This window comes from Hypomesus nipponensis, chromosome 20 (genome assembly GCF_054491055.1).
Source record: "Hypomesus nipponensis isolate SF chromosome 20, ASM5449105v1, whole genome shotgun sequence".
NCBI classification, from domain to species: domain Eukaryota; kingdom Metazoa; phylum Chordata; class Actinopteri; order Osmeriformes; family Osmeridae; genus Hypomesus; species Hypomesus nipponensis.
In genome coordinates, this window is record NC_140380.1 from 12,234,327 (window position 1) to 12,253,824 (window position 19,498).

The 19,498-nt window shown below is 41.3% G+C and overlaps 2 protein-coding genes across 8 annotated transcripts; both read right to left on the minus strand.

Moving 5' to 3' along the window:
• Window positions 1-1,867: 1,867 nt before the first annotated feature.
• lrrc32 (leucine rich repeat containing 32) lies at window positions 1,868-10,590 on the minus strand. 4 transcript variants are annotated; one of them, XM_084683967.1, is made up of 3 exons: window positions 9,675-10,590; window positions 8,197-8,290; window positions 1,868-7,007 (listed from the first exon to the last, which is right to left on the minus strand). In XM_084683967.1, the coding sequence occupies exons 1-3, from the start codon at window positions 9,713-9,715 to the stop codon at window positions 5,082-5,084; spliced, it is 2,061 nt and encodes a 686-aa protein (XP_084540093.1). In that variant the 5' UTR covers window positions 9,716-10,590; the 3' UTR covers window positions 1,868-5,081. The 4 variants fall into 4 exon arrangements, with proteins under 4 accessions (XP_084540093.1, XP_084540092.1, XP_084540095.1 ...); XM_084683966.1 differs by having other exon boundaries at window positions 8,197-8,293; XM_084683969.1 differs by lacking the exon at window positions 9,675-10,590 and adding an exon at window positions 9,117-9,644.
• A 379-nt stretch (window positions 10,591-10,969) lies between these two features.
• Window positions 10,970-19,350, minus strand: LOC146246438 (NHL repeat-containing protein 3-like). 4 transcript variants are annotated; one of them, XM_084683973.1, is made up of 8 exons: window positions 18,277-19,350; window positions 15,202-15,357; window positions 14,871-15,021; window positions 14,548-14,748; window positions 14,373-14,464; window positions 13,024-13,136; window positions 12,656-12,902; window positions 10,970-11,840 (listed from the first exon to the last, which is right to left on the minus strand). In XM_084683973.1, exons 1-7 carry the CDS (start codon window positions 18,367-18,369, stop codon window positions 12,656-12,658), a joined length of 1,053 nt encoding a protein of 350 aa, XP_084540099.1. In that variant the 5' UTR covers window positions 18,370-19,350; the 3' UTR covers window positions 10,970-11,840. The 4 variants fall into 4 exon arrangements, with proteins under 4 accessions (XP_084540099.1, XP_084540101.1, XP_084540100.1 ...); XM_084683975.1 differs by having other exon boundaries at window positions 10,970-12,902; window positions 15,202-15,354; XM_084683974.1 differs by lacking the exon at window positions 18,277-19,350 and adding an exon at window positions 15,982-16,318 and having other exon boundaries at window positions 10,970-12,902.
• Window positions 19,351-19,498: the final 148 nt, after the last annotated feature.

Genomic DNA, 19,498 nt, shown 5'->3' on the forward strand with positions numbered 1-19,498 from the left:
GAAGGGATGCAGTGGTTTACAGAGATTAATTATAATACAAATAGTAAGTCACAAAATGATTTATCTTGTCATTGTTTTATTTAAAAAATATTTGTGATAATGTAAAGAAACTGTACTCTGACATCCCCCCAAATCCCTTTCTTCAGAAGAGTAGGTGGGGTGACAGCTGTTGTGACATATCTGTGAGATAAGACTCATTGAGAGAAACCTCGTTTCCACAGTAGCTAGAACGCAGCAGAGCTTCTCCAGCACTGACCTGCTGTCAAAAGGAAGGAAACAAAGCTGATTTACACACAACTGTATTCTCTAGCTTGACTGTCTCTAAAGGATACGAGAGCTTCACAGGGTCAAGGTCAGTTTTACTGGAGAAGTCTCATGATGAGCCATGACTGGAACCGTTAGCCTAATAAATTTTATTTTTATGCTCCATGACAAACTCAACAGCATCAAGTTATACCCAATGACTTTGGAACAAAGATTCTAACCCTAACTCACAACATGCATCACCCCCACCCACCGGACATTGCAAATCTCTGTGCCACAGCCAGACAACAGAGGAAATCAGGAGTAATACTTTAGGGAGAACGGCAGACATAATTGCCTCAAACACAAACAAATGTAGAGTGTTTGTTAGGAAGTCCAGGAAGTCAGGCCGGCCTTGAGGTCATGAAGATGCAGATTAGATTAGTTTGTTCCAGACAAACCACGGTCTGAATCTGCTTTGACTACCTACCTCACTTCTAAGAATCCATTCGATGTTGAGAAGTGATTTTAACAGCGTCTATGTGTACTGGAGGCGTCTATGTGTACAAATGAGTAGTTTTACTGATATCTTCTTGCAACCGACACCACTTGGTACAATAACTGACCTACACAGTGTTGCCCATGAGAAGGGTCTGCGTCACTGTAGCCGGGGGCGTTGGAAGGGGGCGTTCATTAGTGTGTGTTCGCAGACCTCCTCGGGCCTCACAGTATAACCCTGCCATTAACATGACCAAGCAAAGCTGTCCACCTGGGGCCATTGGACTGGGTCCAGCAGGATGAGAACATGAACCACTCATGAGACACATACCCTAGGGAAGGAGCCACTCTATTTATTTTAGAGACGTGATTGCCTAAACACATGTCTGACCAATAAAGAAACAGTTTGTAGGTCTCACGCTAGGTTTCACCACAGTACATACATTCTTGGAATACTTTATTTTTTTAATATTTTTTTACTTTTGATGAAAGGGTTCTTTCCATCTGTTTTAATAATTCTATGTCTATTTGTGTTCTATCAATGCATGCCCAGTGTGCAAACTCCTCTGTCATCGAGTCAACAAACCAACACAAACAGTTATTTTATTTGGGGTTTGGGGTAAAGAAGGATAATGTTACCAGGTGTTAGTGTGACACCTTTGCATGTGACATCTATAAAGAGACAATGGTCTATTTGAACATGTACTTCCCTGCCTAATCACAGTCATGACACGATCCAAACATACCATTGTACATGAAATCTTTAAGCACTTATCTCCATCTCACCATAATAATTAAAGCTTATTAAATAAATAATTCTTAAACACAACGCCCAGCAAAGCTAAGGAGCTGATTCACTGCGCTTTATATCGACTCCTCCCTGTCTTCACATCACCCCTGCAGACCAATCACATTTACATTTCTTGGAAGTGGTGTTTCTAATGACAACAGAAATATAGTAATATGACAGAACTCAACCTTAAAGCAACAGTCCTGTTTTTGAATATCTGCTCAGAAAAGGAAGATATGTTATACAGATGGTTTATTTTGTGAAAATACAAAACTTTTTCAAATATTACAGTATTTCCTCAATTTCATGAAAAAGTGGAAACGGTGACTTATGCAATCAGAATCATAATGGGTTTTATTCACCATGAAAGTTTGCACAGACAAGGAATTTACTTTGGCAGGAAGGTGCCTACCGAGGCAGCCATAATCGACGCCAACTTGAAAGTTTCAGCATAACATTAGGGGAGAGGAGAAAAAAGGCAACCTCCAGACTATGGTCCCAGAGGAGTACAGTGTGGGAACAGGCAAAAACTCCTCAGCACATAAGCACATACGTTGTACAACATTACAGAAACACATACTTGCAACAAGGAGGGGGGTGGGGTAGACAAGCAGCATCTGGACCTGCAGCCATGGTAGGCGCTGGTCGCAGACCCGCCAGCCACCCTAGGGGAACAAGCAGGCAAAGGCGTTGGATGGAGTTTGGGGGGTGATGGCATATCTGTAGCAGGTGAAAGTTAGCACATGAGTGTGCCTGGGTTGACGCCTTCGCCTAGACCACAATCAGTCAGACTCTCAGTTCGCAGATAGTATTGCCATGGAGACATCCTTGGTCATGACCGAAGCCAGAGACACAATCCACAGGTGTCTGTGGGAGGGGGAAGGGAAGAGACTACAGAGAGTCTCACTGCAGCGCTCTCCAGGGGAGTTGTTGTTCCAGCAACGGCCTTGGCCATGGCCTGAGCCTCATCAGACTGGGCCTCATCACAAAGGTCCTCATCACACTGGGCCTCATCACACCGGGCCTCATCACACTGGGCCTCATCACACCGGGCCTCATCACACTGGGCCTCATCACACCGGGCCTCATCACACCGGGCCTCATAACACCGGGCCTCATCACACCGGGCCTCATCAGACTGGGCCTCATCAAACTGGGCCTTTTATTAAGTCCACACTCCCCTCATACATCATCTACCTAGCCTACTCACTTACACACACACATTCGAGACAGCAGGTGACTTTGACCTTTTTTAAGTTTTTGTGAAAGCAGAACAAGTAGATAGTAGCCATAATGTTATATATAGCCATAACTACATAATGTTATAACTTAATACTACTTATCTGACACTTTACATATATATGAAGCTGTGTGACAGGATGGAAAGTGTTTTTCTACTCAAAAAAAAAACAGGAACTATCTGCCAGCTAGCTGCACGAATTGGAGAGTACCGTAGCTCGCCATGCACTTCATAGACAGGTTAGACCGCCAACTAACTGGACAACAGTCACACTCAGGGTGAACACTTAATGTATCCAAACTACAGACCATCACATTGCACATATCAAAACAGAATAAACACAACAACAAAACTCCAAACAATGCTTATCTAACTAAGCTTAAACCTTTAACTTAACTTTTCAGCTTGCCCCGGGGCATTCTGGGTAACAGCAGAGTTGCCGCTACACAACTATCTGATTAACTTTCCTTCTTCCTACTCTGGCCCCTTTACTGCCACTGCCCCCGTGTAGAACGGCCCCTGTTCCTATGTCTAAACCCAGAATTATGTTATTAAGTTATTTGTCTGTGGGATGAAAGTAAATATACGCAAAATAACTGTTAAAATAGCTAGTTTTGATAAAGTGAAGTTTTGTGTTTTAACAGAACATTTGTGAAAATGTTATTAATATTTGTAAAAAAACAGAACATTTGGCTGTAATTTTTATGCAAAATTATACATTTACAGTTTGCCATTGTCTTTCTATCTGTATTTCCTGTAATTTAGAAACACAGAAAAAAACACGAACAATTTACAGAAAAAGTGTGGTAATTTAAAAAACATTTCTACAGTGTAGTGTGCCCTGTGAAAAAAATACTTTTTTTTAGATTTTGTAACAAATTGCCTCACTTATGGGTTGACAGGTAGCTAGGTACTTTACTGATCCCAAGGGGAAATTGGAGGAATTTCCTCCGTATCATCTCACCAGACAGACCGGTACAGTCATTAGCTTCTCATTGTCTGTATCCTAGTACAGGGAAGTTAACATGCTGGGAGCTCATTTGTGAATGTGTGAAGATTGAGTTCAACATGACAGGAAAGCTGTACATGTGCTGCTCCAGCTGGGAAACATACTGCAGGTGCTCCAGCAGTGAAGCATCCTCCTTTACCAACAGTCATACAACTATAATCATCATTATTTTCTAACTCTCCTGTAGGAATAGCACATGACGTTATGTGGTTAATATATCAGCATTACTTTAAACAAAAGGAACAGAAAATTATAGACTGATTATGTTTTAATAGCCTAGAATCCAATCATCTATTGCAGGGGTTCCCAACCCTGGTCCTCAGGGATGCCCTGTCCTGCATGTTTTAGATGTTTTCCTGCTCCAACACTTGATTCAAATGAATGGGTCGTTCTCCAGCTTTGCAGAAGCCTGCTTATGACCATTAATTTGAATCAGGTGTGTTGGAGCAGGGAAGCATCTAAAACATGCAGGACAGGGGATCCCTGAGGACCAGGGTTGGGAACCTCTGATCTATTGTACAGAAGACAATGATAAGAGACAATTACGATATTTTAGTTATAGAATAGACAATTTTCTTCACTGACATTATGCAGAAGCCATTCCTTGGAAAGACTTGGAGCACAATATTCTCCTTAGTGTCATACATTTCATGTAATAAAAACATACACACCAAATAAAATAGTTCTATAAAAATACATGTAATTTTTTTTAAAAGCAGCTCATAGTTCATAAAAAAAGTTACATGTGCAACCCACTGCATTGATATGAAGACTTTTATGTGACAGAAAAAAGCTAAGAATATCAGCCATAGGGCCTTGAGTATTCAACACATGGGCCTTGAGTTTTCAACACCTGGGCTCGTTCATGCTTATAAAGTACGTTAAAAGTGACAATTTTTTATTCTGCCTTTCATTCGTTTTTGTGTTATTGTCAGTTAATTTCTGGAACTGGTGGGCTAAACCAGAGCTTTGCTGTTTTAATCAGAAACCTTGCGACTTCAAGTGAAAAATTCTACTTCTTGGGAAGTATAATTGTTCTTGTTGAAAAGAATCCACCCCTTATGACCTTTGTTGTAGTAATACTTCTTGTATGACACAAAATTAAACATGAAGGCTTTTATGTTACACAGCCTTTTCCTTCATGCTTGGTTTGCTCAAACTTTTGATATTCCCTCAATGTCAGCTTAAGAAGGAAAAAATGCAACTTCACATAAATAGGCACCAATATTCTTCATGTTTCCGGATTTCAGGATTGTCCTTCCACCCAATCACATTGGGTTCAGGTTGGGGGGGCATGTTCATCATGCCCTGAAGCTACTGTTGAACCTTCTTTTCCTTGGGAGGCACACCTTGACAAGCAGCGCTAGTGCTGCTATTAGCACCCCCGTCATCACTACAACTATGATGATCCAGCTCCAGCTGAGAGACTGGCACTGTTCCTGGGTCACACTCCCGATGTTCCTCTCCACAGGCTCGGGGCCCTGGGCGTCAAGGCAGGTGGCCGTGGCGATGTCGGGGACGGTGACGGCAGCCTGCTGGAGCATGAGGAGGAAGGGCAGGTTGCTGCAGCAGCCCAGCGGGTTGGAGCCCACATACAGCACCTTCAGGCTGCGCTCCAGCGCAACCACCGTCTCATACTGCACTGTCACCAGGCTGTTGTTCTGCAGGTTCAGGGACTCTATGGACAACTGCTTGTTCCACAAAGGGAAGGTGGTAAGTTTGTTAGCGGAGAGGTCTACAAACTTAAGATTGCTCAGCAGGGAGAGGTCCGGTTTCAGTTCTGGCATGTGGTTTTCCTTCAGTGATAGATGAGACAAGGAGTTTTCCAGACCAGAGAGGGCATCATCATGCATCTCTAAGCCTGGGTTCAGGGAAAGATCAAGCAGCCTCAGTGGAGTGCCATAGAAGGCATATGGGGGTAAGGCCTCAAGACTGTTCTCAGAAAGGTACAGAAAGTGTAAGGTTGGTATGGAAGACAATGAGACACATCCTGGAGGATTGTGGGAGGTGAAGTCTGTCTGTGGAGAGTTAGGTGTTTTTTTCTGTGTGGCACAGACCTTCAGATAGTTTTTCTGGAGGTGCAGGTATCTGATACTGGCCAGAGTTTGGAAGGTTGCAGGATGAATGGTCTGGAGGAAGTTTCCCTGCAGGAAGAGCTCCTCGAGAGAGCGCAGGCTGTTCGACCCTAAAGAGAAGTTCTGAAGGGCGTTGAAGCTCAAGTCCAGAGTCTTTAACGAGTTCATGGGGGTTTCCTGGTCTACCAAAAATGCTCCTATACAGTTGTTACTAACATTCAAGACCTCAAGAGACACCATGCTACAGAAAAAAGATTGTGGTATGCTCTTGATCTGGTTGTAACTCATGTCGAGGTACACAAGCCTCGAGAAATCTTGGTGTCTGCTACTTCCAGCAGACTGGCCTGGAGCCGCCAGCACGTCTCTGAGGAGTTCCATCTCCTCTGCCGTCCCTGTTGTGTTGATGCTCCTCAGACGGTTCCTGGACACATCCAGATACATTAGCTTGTTCCTTCGGGGGATGAGGGGAAAGTACTGGATCCTGTTTTCTCTCAGATCAAGGTAGAGGAGTTCATATTCAAGGTCTGAGTCTGTGGTTTGGAATGATTCCATGCTGTTCTTACTAAGATTTAACACCTTTAGTTGAGAAAGGTTAAAGTCAGCAATGCAACTGATTGAGTTCATCGACAAATCCAGTTCAAACAGTTGGAGCAGTGAGTCGAAGGCCCCGTTTTCGATCTCCAAGATGACGTTGTTGTGAAGGTCAATTCTTCTCAAAGCCAAAGATCCACAAAAGGTGTTTTGGGCGATTTGGGTAATACTGTTGCCGTTCAGAGACAGATTCAGGAGAGCAGGAGCTTCACGCAGAAAGTAGTCAGTCATCCCAGTGAACAGGCCATTGCCTGAGAGGTCCAGCATCTCTACAGCTGTCAGTGGTCCAACATGGGTCTTTGAGACAGCAAACACATCCAAGTAGTTCCTGGAGAGGTTCAGCACTTTAAGACTGGTCATGTCTTTAAACAAGCCAGGCTGGATAAACTGTATCTTGTTGGAATGTAGGTTCAGGTGATGTATACTGCTGTAGAATGCCAGACCCTCTTGGGTAAGGTTCTGTAAAATGTTCCACGATAGGTCAATTTTTTGGATGCCTTGGGGAAGCTTGTCTGGAACGGTCTCCAGGTTCAGATTGGTGCAGGATGCGTCCATCTCGATCTGTGGACAAAATATACACAGAAACAACTCCATGAGCTTTGATATTTTTTGTGCTGCCTCACTCCCAAAATGTCACCTTGATGCAGAGTCAGTGTATCAGTGCTCCTGGTCTTCTGGGGAGATGTGGTGAAGCTTGTAGGGTAACTTTCATCTCAACAAGCTACTCTCACGTCTCCTGCACCCCATTCAGAAAGGTACACTACCCCCCTTTCAATAACTATTCACACTAGTGTATCAGAGAGGCTTTGATCACTCCGAGTGGCTAATAAAGGATAATGGAAACCATACAGCCTAAGCCCTGTCTCTAAAAACAGCCCATAAAAAACACACATACACAATCGTAAATGTTTTTTGGCAATTTAATCACATAGGAGTTTCTATGTACCTACAGTAAATTGTTGCTATGTAGTTAAATCACAATGAAACATAAGTACTATGCCTGGTTATAAGAATAGTATGATGACCGAGGCGATGAGAGTATCCAGGGTTGACCCTGTCCAAGACATCATAATACAGCTAATATCCTCTACTCTATCCTGATAGTCTTAATGTCCTGATGAGTATCCTGACCTCTACTGTCTGAGGCACGTTCACATTATCAGGGTGTTGAGTATCAGGGCCATATTAATGGTCTCTGAGAGAGGACATTCCCATCTTTCCTCTGTATCTCTGCGGCAGACCAGAGGGTTTTCATGGAAGCATGTTCACGGACAGATATTTATCATAGCAATAGTTAAAGAAAGATGCATAGAAACTACTCTGGTTCATTGGGTCTCTTAACACACAGTAGAGAGTTCCTCAAGTATGAATTTCACATCTCTAGCCCAGGGTGAAGAAGAATAAAACATTCCAGCCTCCTCCATATATCCAGGAGTCTAGAGGAGGCACAGTTTATGGGACGCCTGGTCATACTATCCGCTCCTCAGGACACAGGAGAATAGACGCTAACAAAAACAGTTTCTAGACGCCATATCTGCCCGCAGGGACTTAGAAAAAGTACCTGATGTTTCTACTGTTATCTGAACTCTGATGTAAACTATACGGCATGGATACATCCATACTTATATAAACATTAACTAGATAAAGAGGATATGCAGAGCCAACAAGTGAGTCTCTAAATAATTAAGATTTCACACACAGACATCCACATATTTAGAGCTTGGTTAGTGGGCTGGTTGAGGTGACTTACCACTTCACAGGGAGCGAGCTGGCGCAGGGGCAGGAAGGAGGCAACCAGTGGACTGGTGAGGGCCAGGAGCAGCCAGATGGAGCCTGCCATGGTGCTGCTGGAAAGAACCGATCAGACAGACCAGACGTGAGACACGATGCTGTAGCAACACCACTGAGAGGAAGTTGGACCAGGGAGGCTGACCTTTGACAGAGCTGTTTATCTGCTGCTTTCATTGTTTTACATGTCAGACTTAGAATGACTAATGTGTGACTTTCACACGTAATACTATATTTAGTTTTAGTTCCAGAGAAACATGTTTTTAATCTTGAGTGGCACAAACGAAACTGCTATTTAACTTCAGCCAAGATCTGAAAGGTCATTAAATACTAAAGATATTTTGGCATTATTCAACCAAACTTGGTTTTGAGGGACATTTCTCACCATAAATACAGAACAAATCTAAGTTGTACTGACGTTTTAAAGTGATAGTTTAATGTGTTCTTCACCTCTGGGCATCTTCTGAGGTGTTCAGAAGACACACATCTGTATTATATCTATACCTCACATAACAACAGAGAGAAAAACCCTACCTACCCTTCTATGCGTTGAGCAGACCTACCTACCCTTCTATGTGTCGAGCATTATGCTGTCCACCATTCAGTAAACATAAACAAAAATACCCTCTAAATTCTCAGCGAGAGATATTTATTTTAATATTCCAGCATTCCAACCAGCATCTCCCTAATTTTACATCCATGTTCTGCAACTTTTACATAAGACATTCCTCCCTTTGTTTCAGCAAACTTAAATCAGTGCTTAATCATCTGTTCCTGCTCAGTCAACTTGCTGCCGAGCAGAATACTTATAGATTCCATTTAGTTCACTACATTGACTACAAAAAACCTCTGTCGATGTATACATTGATTTTTGATGTTTACCTTGTTCAGTGTATCTATCGTCCCTTCCCGTGTGTCCTGCTCATGCTGCCGCTCCTGCTGTACTCTCACATCATCACCGACACTTTCACATACTTTGAAGCCAGTACATGCCAGCAAACGCAACTAGAATATCCTGCATAATTGTTGTTTTCCCCCTTCCCCCCTTACAGAAATGCCTTATATGGTATAGGAACATCCAGATTCCTCCTGCTCAACCCACCTCACTCTGTCTCATTTCTAACATGCTCTCCCTCTCTCCTAATCTCAACTGTCCCTGATGCTTATGGGGAGTCAGCCGTCAGCAGCCGTCAGGATGGGGAGCATTCCTTCCCCTTTTTCTGTAAACCGTTACAGATGCAAACGTAAACTAAGTATTCTGACTATTATGTTGTCTTTATGTGGCAAGCAAATGTGTTAAACCATACTTGGCGAAATATATACACCCTTTTGTTGTAGTTTATATTACGTTTTGTAAATCGAACAATTAAAACTATTAATCTGCCACGGTACTACTATAATACAAATGGTAAGTGCACTCTTGTAGGCTAGCCTACATACCAGCTATGCGATCTCCATTTTCCTCCAAAGTGTTGTGCCATATTGTTCTGGAGGAGATAAGTCCGTTCTTTTCTTCTCGAGAAAAGCCTTCATGAAATGACTGCGTCTCCATCCGTGACCAAAGATGCTGCATCTTCTGTCCAGTAATCATTAGAAGCTCAACGGGGAATCCCATTTCCCCTGAGTGTTTACAAATAAATGTAGGATACTTTTCGTTTAATATGCTAGAACAAATGTCTTGATGGATTGAACATCATTTCAGATATGGCATTGTTGAGAAATATTCCAATCTTACTAAAATTGTAAGAGTGGAGATGACATGTCGACAAAAACTAACTTTTTAACTGTATGCGCACCTCAGAATACAACTTTTCAGCTGTACGCCTAGCCTAATTAGGCTATCTTATTTGAAAGTCACTGGCTCCCTCTATCGACAAAGGATTGAAGGGTCATTTTAGTAAGGAGGTCAATGGAGTTTAACAATATAAAAACAAAAAAAAGTTTTAATCTGTAAAAAGAAAAAATCGTCTTTCTGGGCTACCATCCAGTGACCTTAAATATAATGATTGAAGTGATGAATTTGCATGCATATCACTGGAGCTGCCAAAATTCGAATACCCACAGGCCCCCGCAATACTGGCGTAAATAAAGTCACCAACTGGCCTGACGTAGTCATACTCATAATTCTAGTCAGAATGAGTCTGAAAATTCTCCATTGGGCTGTGACTACGGGGCGTGTTTCAACCGAACTCGTAAAACAAATGCCTCTTCCCTCAATTGGATAGACCTACAACCAATCAGAGCAACGTAATATGTTCTTTGTTGAAAACGAATTCAACCCAAGGGCTCTTTCGTGACGTTGTTGATTACGTTACTGTTGATCATCTGTCCATCATCGTATAAAGCCCGCCCTGGCAATTTAATTGGTCCGTCCCGATCCTGGTTTTATGTAGTTGTTCCCAATACGAGACCCTCCAGACCCAACTTCCCGACCAAATTTTTTTGTGGGCGGGGAGAAGTTGGGCTGGCAGCCAGGCTAGTTACCAACAGTTTTTAATTCAAATGAAAAGGATTAGGCCTACACTGAAACGGTGGATCATTAAGTCGGCATGCTTGGTAAGGTATTAAAGACGACATTCCAGATATGATAATATAGCCTAGAAGCGGAGATGTTAGAACACGTTCCTGCAAGGGGACCCTAACCCCAAAAATAGCTTTGTAGTCATTTGCAACCTTATCTTTAGCCCTTGATCGTTTCAATGTTCAGATTAAATTTCCCACGAAGGCCTGGCATGTCCATTGGTCATTGAGACTACCCATCACGTTTATTTACTGATGATGACAACTCACTTAAAGTTTTAGAGAGAAAGACGCTCTACTAGCATACAACATTAATATTCAATGTTTCTGGACAATAACACACAATCGCACAATTAAAGCAGCATAGCATTACATTTACAATTAATAGTAACAATACAGGAACCACATTCATATCCACAATTTATATATGACAACAAAAAAACACAATATCCATTTTGAACTGTAAACATTTCTCAACCTTTTACCAAGGATGTGTAAAAGAAGTCCAGAAAAACATTACACAGCGTTCTAAGCAAAACATGAGTGGATCGTTCCCTTACGATCATTACAGATTCATATTCATTGTATTTGCAATACAATACAAAACATACACAAACATGTCCACCAAAGCCACAAAAAAAACATAAAAATAAGATAATTATGATCATACAATAAAAAATAAAATAAAAATACTGTGTTATACACAGATTTCAAAAAGACAGATTTGAATCCAAGTGGCACAGTATTTGTAATAAAACTATCCAGTGTTTTGTTTTTACTTTGATAGAACCTTAACTAATAACAATTATTTTATACTAGCAAAAAGTAGATGCCTTAAAAATAATGATAATTTATGGCATGCATTTGTTTATATTGCATGTGACCACTGGAGTGATTGGTGATGAGCTTTTTGGACATTTCTGAGCCTTCACATATCATATGGTAGTATGGTCAGAGCTAGATCCTCGCTAGAAGGGATAGGCACATCAAAACATTCAAATCTTTGGGTGCCCTGGTAACACAGGGGCCCGGGTTCGTTTCTTGGATTTTCCTGCACGTCTTTCCCTTTCTCCAACTCTGCTTTTCCTGTAACTATCTCAAATTAATAAAAAGCTCCCAAAAACACGGAGAAAAAGGCTCAAAGCATTTTACTCTTGGAATGTTTTCTGGATGTTCAGATCCCCCTCACACACACTCTTAGACAGAATATCAAAGGTCTTTGCCCTTTGATATTCAAATACTCCCGTGGCTGACCCTACAGGTTCATACATGATTTCATGCCAGTAATTAAGACAGACCAATTGGATAATCCTTTGTGAATATAATCCAAAGTATTGTCGTGTGTATATTTATGTACAAAGAGAAAAAACATGAAGACCAAGATAATGTATATACACAGTGCCTTGCACTATTTAAATACAATAAAGACTTATCTATATATCTCTCTATATCTCTCTATCTATCTATCTATCTATCTATCTATCTATCTATATATATATATAATATCTAGCGTCAGTATTCAACTACAAAGCTGGATTGACCCAAATACTTTAGGCTGTTTCTGCAAGAGAATACTGAAGTTGGATACTTATGTAAAAAGATACTTTTTGTTTTTATTTGTCTTATATTATTATATAATATTTCCCAACTTAGGAAAAACCGACATATAATAACTAACCCTAAAACTAATGTCACCTTACAATAGTTGATTTTCAGTGATTTCAAAAGAAAAGGTATTTTTCTTTGACAAATTTCAATGCAGCGTTTGCAATTCCCTAACATGAGATAATTGGTCTTGGAATACTTTTGGACTGTATGCTTTGCAAACTACACACATACACACAATGGCTTGTTTTTATTTGGTCCAGTGTGCATATGTTAGTATTTTGCAATATACTTACCTAGAGGAAGCTGCCGCCCAAACTGAAGGGAGTGAACTTCTGAGCCTGCTGGGCTCCCAGCTCAGCCACAAACAGAGCCCCCGTCTTCAGGTCCAGGTCCACTAGATGTGGCTTCACGTCCTCTGCTAACTGGATCACACTAACCACCTGGCACTGACCAATCACACCCACGGGTGGAGCCTTCAGCACTGAGATCTGATTGGTATTCAGCTGCACAACAATAAAGTACTTCTGGTCTGGTGTTAATCTAAAAGAAGCACAAAATCACATATAATATGTGCTGGTCTCCCCTAAAAGATAACTAGACGAGACAAAATATTTATAAGGAAAACTGCATATTTTGTGGATCTACCTGACGGTATATCTACCTGACAGAGTATGGCGCATCCTCGGTGAAGCAGCTTCCCCAGGTGCCCAGCCAGTCTCCAGTCACAGAGTTGAACACCTGGATACGCTTGTTTCCTCGGTCAGCAACCCACACCTGGGAACCCAAACACCATATCCCCTCTCTTATGAAAACAATCAGAGTGAAAGGGTTCAGTAATCTGGTCTGGGACTGCCTACTACGGCTGTCAAAATTGCAAAAAAATGACATTCGAATATTCCCTTTAAAAAAAACACATATATTCGAATATCTGGTTGCGCATTAGGCACGTCCATAACAGGACAAATGAATACAATGAGACATAACTACTTGTATACTGTAGGCAGGCCTAATTTATTTAAGTTTAAACATATTTAACAACATATTACCTACATAAGAATAAGTAAATGAACTAATGGCAGGGGCGATTCTAGGATCAGACCTTTAGGGGTGCTCAGCCCCCAATGAGAATGTGACATGAATACAGTGCCTTGCAAAAGTGCTAAACCTCCTTGCAAAAAAAATCCCTAATTTCACTGGATAACAATTCATACATTTGTGTTATTTTGCAAAATATTGAATGAATGAAAAACTAAGGATGTCCCTTTCTTCATGAACTACCAGCAACAAATGAAAATAAACAATAATTTATATATATATATATATTTAAATATTTTTTTATTATTATTTTTAGGAGTGCTGAGATTAAATCTGCTTGAGCACCCCTAAAAATGGTCTAAACTCGCCAATGACTAGAGGCCAAGACCGCAGACCTTGGCCTCTCGCTCGCTCGCACACACCACTCTTTCTTTCTCTCTCTCTCCCGCACCGTCGCGTTCTCTGCGCATAGCGGTGTAAAATGAACGACAACAATAAACAAATGCTGAGTTCTGATCAAGAGTTTTGAGCAAGCAATTTAAGGTCGCAATTCTTGTCCCAAATATGTCAGGCTTCATTCGGTTATTGAAACAAATATTATTAACATTAATAAGTTTTACAGTATAGAACCGACATTGAACGCTCCGAGCCAGCTGTGCTGTGGTAAACATGGAGATGTAGCCTCAAGTTGCTAGTTGTTGAATGGTAAGCTAACTCTAGCTTACATAGTTTACACACTACTTTAGCTGTAGGCTCAACAAGTTTACCATCAACTGACCAAAATCCGAAATATTTCCAGACATCACTCTTTAGAAAAAAAAAAAAGCAGACAGACGCACCGCTGCTGCCGCTGTTGCGTTTTTTTTTTTTTTTTTTACATTAGAATATTAATTTTCACATTCGAATTTCTGTTTTTAACCACTATTCGAATATATATTCGAATTTAGAATATTTGTTGACAGCCCAACTGCCTACCCTGTGGAAGGTGTCCACGGTGACGCTGTGAGGGATGTAGAACTGGGCGAGGCCTTGGCCCTTCTCTCCATGGATCCACAGCACCTCCAGATCTGCAGGAGTTTCAACACACAACCAGGTCAGATGGAAGCAGGCATACAGAGCTCCAGAGGCTGCGAAGATGTGATGTTCTGACCTGGGGAGAGTTTAATGAGGCGGTTATTCATGCCTCCATCGCCATCCACAATGTAGATCTCCCCAGAGCTGTGGACAAAGACCTCTGCAGGCTGGTCGAACTCCAGAGGGTTCAGCCCAGAACCTGCCTTCCCTGGAGTCCCCAGCACCTGCAGCAGCGTTCCAGAGGGAGAATACTGCTTCACGCAGTGACCATATGGGCCTACGGAAGGTTGGGATTGTCAGCACTAAAACAGCATCATCACTTTCCAGAAAGCACAGTTGTTAGTTTAAGAAGCCAAACATTACAATTTCATTGACAAATATCAATGACAAATATCTCACCCTTCCCAACATCAGTGACCCAGACAGTGGGGTTGGTGTCTGCGTCGGCTAGGAAGATTCCATGAGGCATGTCCAGGGTGCTGGTGTTCCAGGCCAAGAGGAGCTCTCCGTCTGTGGAGAACACCAGCACATGGGGCACCGCCTCACCTCTCTGAAACACATACAGTATCAGTCAATATACAATTTGAAATGTGACCAATAAGCCATATTTGGTGATGGCCGAAACATGTTTTTATGAGCAATAACTTCATTTTGTTAGTGGGTCTAAATCCACTGATATTATAGATGATGCTGGCCTAGAGAAAATTATTTCTACCGATTTTGTACCAACCTGTGCAACATACACCACACCAGAATACTGATCCACAGCCACTCCAAACACCTCACCACTAAACAGCTCAGGGTATTTTGGCCAGGATATATCCAGTTTGTACAGGGGTCGTCCTAGGAGTCTGTAATCTTGTTTGTAGCTAGGGCTTTCTGACTGCTGAAAATGAGTATGTCAGAAATTAACTTTAAAATTACACAAAGGTCCTAATAAAATGTACAACCATGCTAACATCATGCAGCTGAAACTTATGGAGTTGCACATGCTTTTCACTCATGAGTAGTTGCAATGAAAGCCTTCTAATGAGTTTGAATTGTAATAGAGTCCATGGAGGCTCCAGGTCCAGGTAAAGAGCATCAGCTACTACAGGGAGTCAGATGGCTGAGCGGTTAGGGAATTGGACTAGTAATCTGAAGGTTGGATCGTTGCCTGCAGCGGAAGTCGGAAGTCATGTGTGTTCAGTTTAGTTTGCATATAGCTTTGTATGGTTCCGGTTCATCAAATGTTTCTCTAACTGTAACGTGACGGCTCGCAAAGTTAGCTTTTGACTAGGTATCACAACTCGTCCTGACTACCATTAAATGAAGAAACACACGTAGTGCAACATGGAGGAAACATCGCAAAACCTGTGACCCATTATGTAAGCCTACAACGCGTCATGTGTCTTTTGACCCAACATGATTAGAGGTGTTGCACATGCAAATACCAAAACAAGACATTAATACTGAGCACCGATTGACATGCATCTAAATAATAAACTGCCAAGTTTTATATTATTTTTACTTGTGAATTGATGGTGCCATACAACACCATCATGAGCAGAAAAAACGTCCCCATTGTTGTCGCTATTAGACAGTTGTGACTTCTTCTTTTCATGGGCCAGATCTTGAAAGGTAGACTAGACTAGCTGTCTTAATCTTTTTCTCTTCTACATTCACATTCCGTTCACCACACTCGCATTATATTCGCAGTACTTCCTGTTTTGATCATATGACTAAAGAACAGTTGTGTTGTAAACGTATATACAGAGAATGTCTAATATAGAGGACTGCCACTCTCGGGAAACTTCCGGGTTCTGAACTGGTTGAAGTTCCATGTGAGGGCGCTAACGAGCGAGTGCAGAATGAATGGAGGTCTATGGAGCGGTACCCCTCAACATCTACTTTTCTCAGGATATAATTTTTTGTCTAGTAATTTGAATTCTGAATTCGAAAGGGGAGGCAAAAAAATACACACTGCTGGCTGTTAGATTGTTTTAAAGTCGCCTTTCTTTTTTAAAAAGCTTTTGAAAATGTCATTGACGTCATACGACATCGTACGACCAGAGCTACTGCTTTACGGCAAGCACTGGTCACTTACTTTTTTCTCTCAGGGCATCGACAACACAGCTGACAGGTTAGGCTCTCCCTGTCAATACACATGCTAGAAAGAGTTTTGACTTGCTAATGTTGTTGCTAATGCTCTGACATTCTGATTCCGCTTCGGATGCCATCAAGCGGGAGCTCTAGTCGTATCAGTCCTTCACTAACCAATCAGCATTCATTAGCAGAATGCTAGCGTGTTATGGGCAACAACGACTCACCCTGTAAGAAATCAAAAGGACATAAGTACTCGTTCATTCAACTTTCGACCTATAATCCATGTTGAACATGCACAAACTACAATCAAATCGGAGATTTCTCAACGACAATCAGGCGAAAGAGACATTTAGCCGTTTAGCTCCATAGACTCCCATTCAATATGCACTCGCTCGCGATCACCCCCAGTGGAACTCTGGTGGAACTGCAGCCAAATTCAGTACAATATGGCTTAATAGGGAGTGGCAAGGCTCTCCTTCAACAGGCTCTGGTATATATGTATTTCTGTTATCCCGCTGCTTCTGCAGTCTCAACACCACAAACCAAACTAAAGCGCCCTCTTGTGGACGGAATAGAAAAATGTCTCCTTACAAACCGAGACACATCACATGTGGAGATATTCTCTCATGTGCATGTGCTCTATTTGGTAAAAAAGCTAAGGCTAAAGTTGGGTTTTTATTTTAGAAATAAGATGTGTTTCTCTTTCAATGTAAGAAAGCGACTTGTGGCTGCTACTTTTTTGTCTGTTCTGGACTATGGTGATTTGTTGTATAAGCATACCTCTGTTCAGTGTCTTAATATGATTGACTCGGTGTACCATTCATCCCTGAGATTCATCACAAACTGTAAGGCTCGGACTCAGCACTGCCAGTTGTACTCTCGGGTAGAATGGCCTGCTTTGTCCACTCGTAGGCTCAGTCACTACTGCACATTTATTTACAAGGCAATACTTGGTGTGCTACCTAGCTATGTATGCTCCCTTATGCGAAAAAGTGCTGGTCCACACTTTTTACGTTCGCAGGACTTTGTGTTGCTTTCGGTCCCCAATGTACGGACAGAACAGGGTAAAAAGGCTTTTGTGTACTCTGCCCCCACTGTGTGGAATACGCTGCAGAAAGACCTAGGGCTTGTTGAATTAATTTCGTTGAATGCCTTTAAGTCGAAAATGAAGGAAATTGAGCTGGACTCTCAAAGATGTCAGTGTTTTTAATAGTTTTTTTTTTCTCCTGGTTACAGAAATGGGTCTATTTAGGATTGATGCAGTGTGAATTGATTTGCTTTATTTTTTAGTGCTATTTTAATTTTGTCCCTGTGTGTTTGTCTGTAACTGTTTGTCTGTAACTGTGGTTCATTGTGCTGCTGCCTGTCTTGGCCAGGTCACCTTTGAAAAATAGATTTAATCTCAATAGGTTATTTCCTGGTTAAATAAAGGTTAAATAAAAATAAAATAAAAATATTCTAACAATTGTAACATCACATGTTATAAATCATGAACATTACCAAACACTGTCACGGAAATAGTTAAGCAGTTTACTGTAGGCCTACGTGACAACGGATGAATAACTGCTTTAGAAACATAATCATTATGGACATCACACATCATGATCTATTATGATTATAAAGTACTTTATACATGATAACTTGTTTAATGAATATAATAAATTACATTACTGGCTAATGATCTGCTCATGTTAAGATATTTTTAATAGAGGCTACTTACCAATAATCTATCCTCTGTCTCCAATGTTTGTGCAGTCGTCATCAGCTTCCTTTGATTTGTGACTAGTAGAAGCAGACACCATCCATGTAGCATTTAGCTAAAAACTTGAGTTCTTCACTTCGTAACATTTTAGGGTACCATCCTATCGAATAGTGTTTTATTTATTGCTCGGAATAGCATCGTCATCCATTATAGCAATATAGCTAGTCTGTCAATTGTAGATATTGCCAAGTTTTTAAGTTTATACATTGTTGCAATGGTAATTGTGTACCTGTGACGTCTTCTCAAATGAAAACTTCTCATTTGATATGAGAGACCATTATGTGGATGTCACATCTAACCCCGCCCGTTGTAAATACTAGCAGCCCTGGTGCTGCCCAGACAGAACTGACGTCACAGTAGACAGGCAAGGACGTGGCCAATCCCGTGCGCAGACACGTGTGGGTGCAACACTGGGGAACGTGATGCTGGTTTGAGGCGGGAAGACTTTCAATTTTTAACATGTGTTTTTCTCTCTCAAATCACGCAAGTAAGCCAACAAAACCCCAACCCTAACTGTAACACAGTCAATCATCCAACAGACCAATCAGTTAAGGTAATGAGGCTACGCAGATTTGAGAGTGAATCGCATTGGAAACAATGCCATTCATACAATACACTAATATTTCAAGCGGAAAACTGAAAAGGCGATACATTTCATTCCTATCATTAGTTATCTTTCATAACAAAATGGTCAGCTGTGCAATTTATGACATCTAATTTGAAATTATTAACCTCAAAATACAAACGGTGCTTTCCTTTAATACTATGGAAGACTCACGTGGACACAGTAGTGGAGCATCGTTTTAACTTTACACAGAATTGGAAGTGTGCGGCAGCACGTGGCAGCGGCGTGGTCGCTGTTCAAGCACACTTCCCACGCGATGAGCGAGTTAAGAACCTTCAAAATACTGTATATTTAACTTCTGTAATGTGGATCTCAATAAGTGCCTGTTTCGCAAGAGAAGAGAGTTAGACACTTCTCGTGAGCCTTTCCACGTGCACTACCTGGATTATGATTTGTAGATGTGGTTGTGGTGGACCTACAGTGATTTATTTTCAACCACAGTATGATCTTTTTAACATAAGATTATATTGATTGCACAATGATAATGATCTACAGGAAGTACTGGCAGTGTGACAACTTAGAACTCAAATGAAAAAAGACTACAAACTGTCAAAA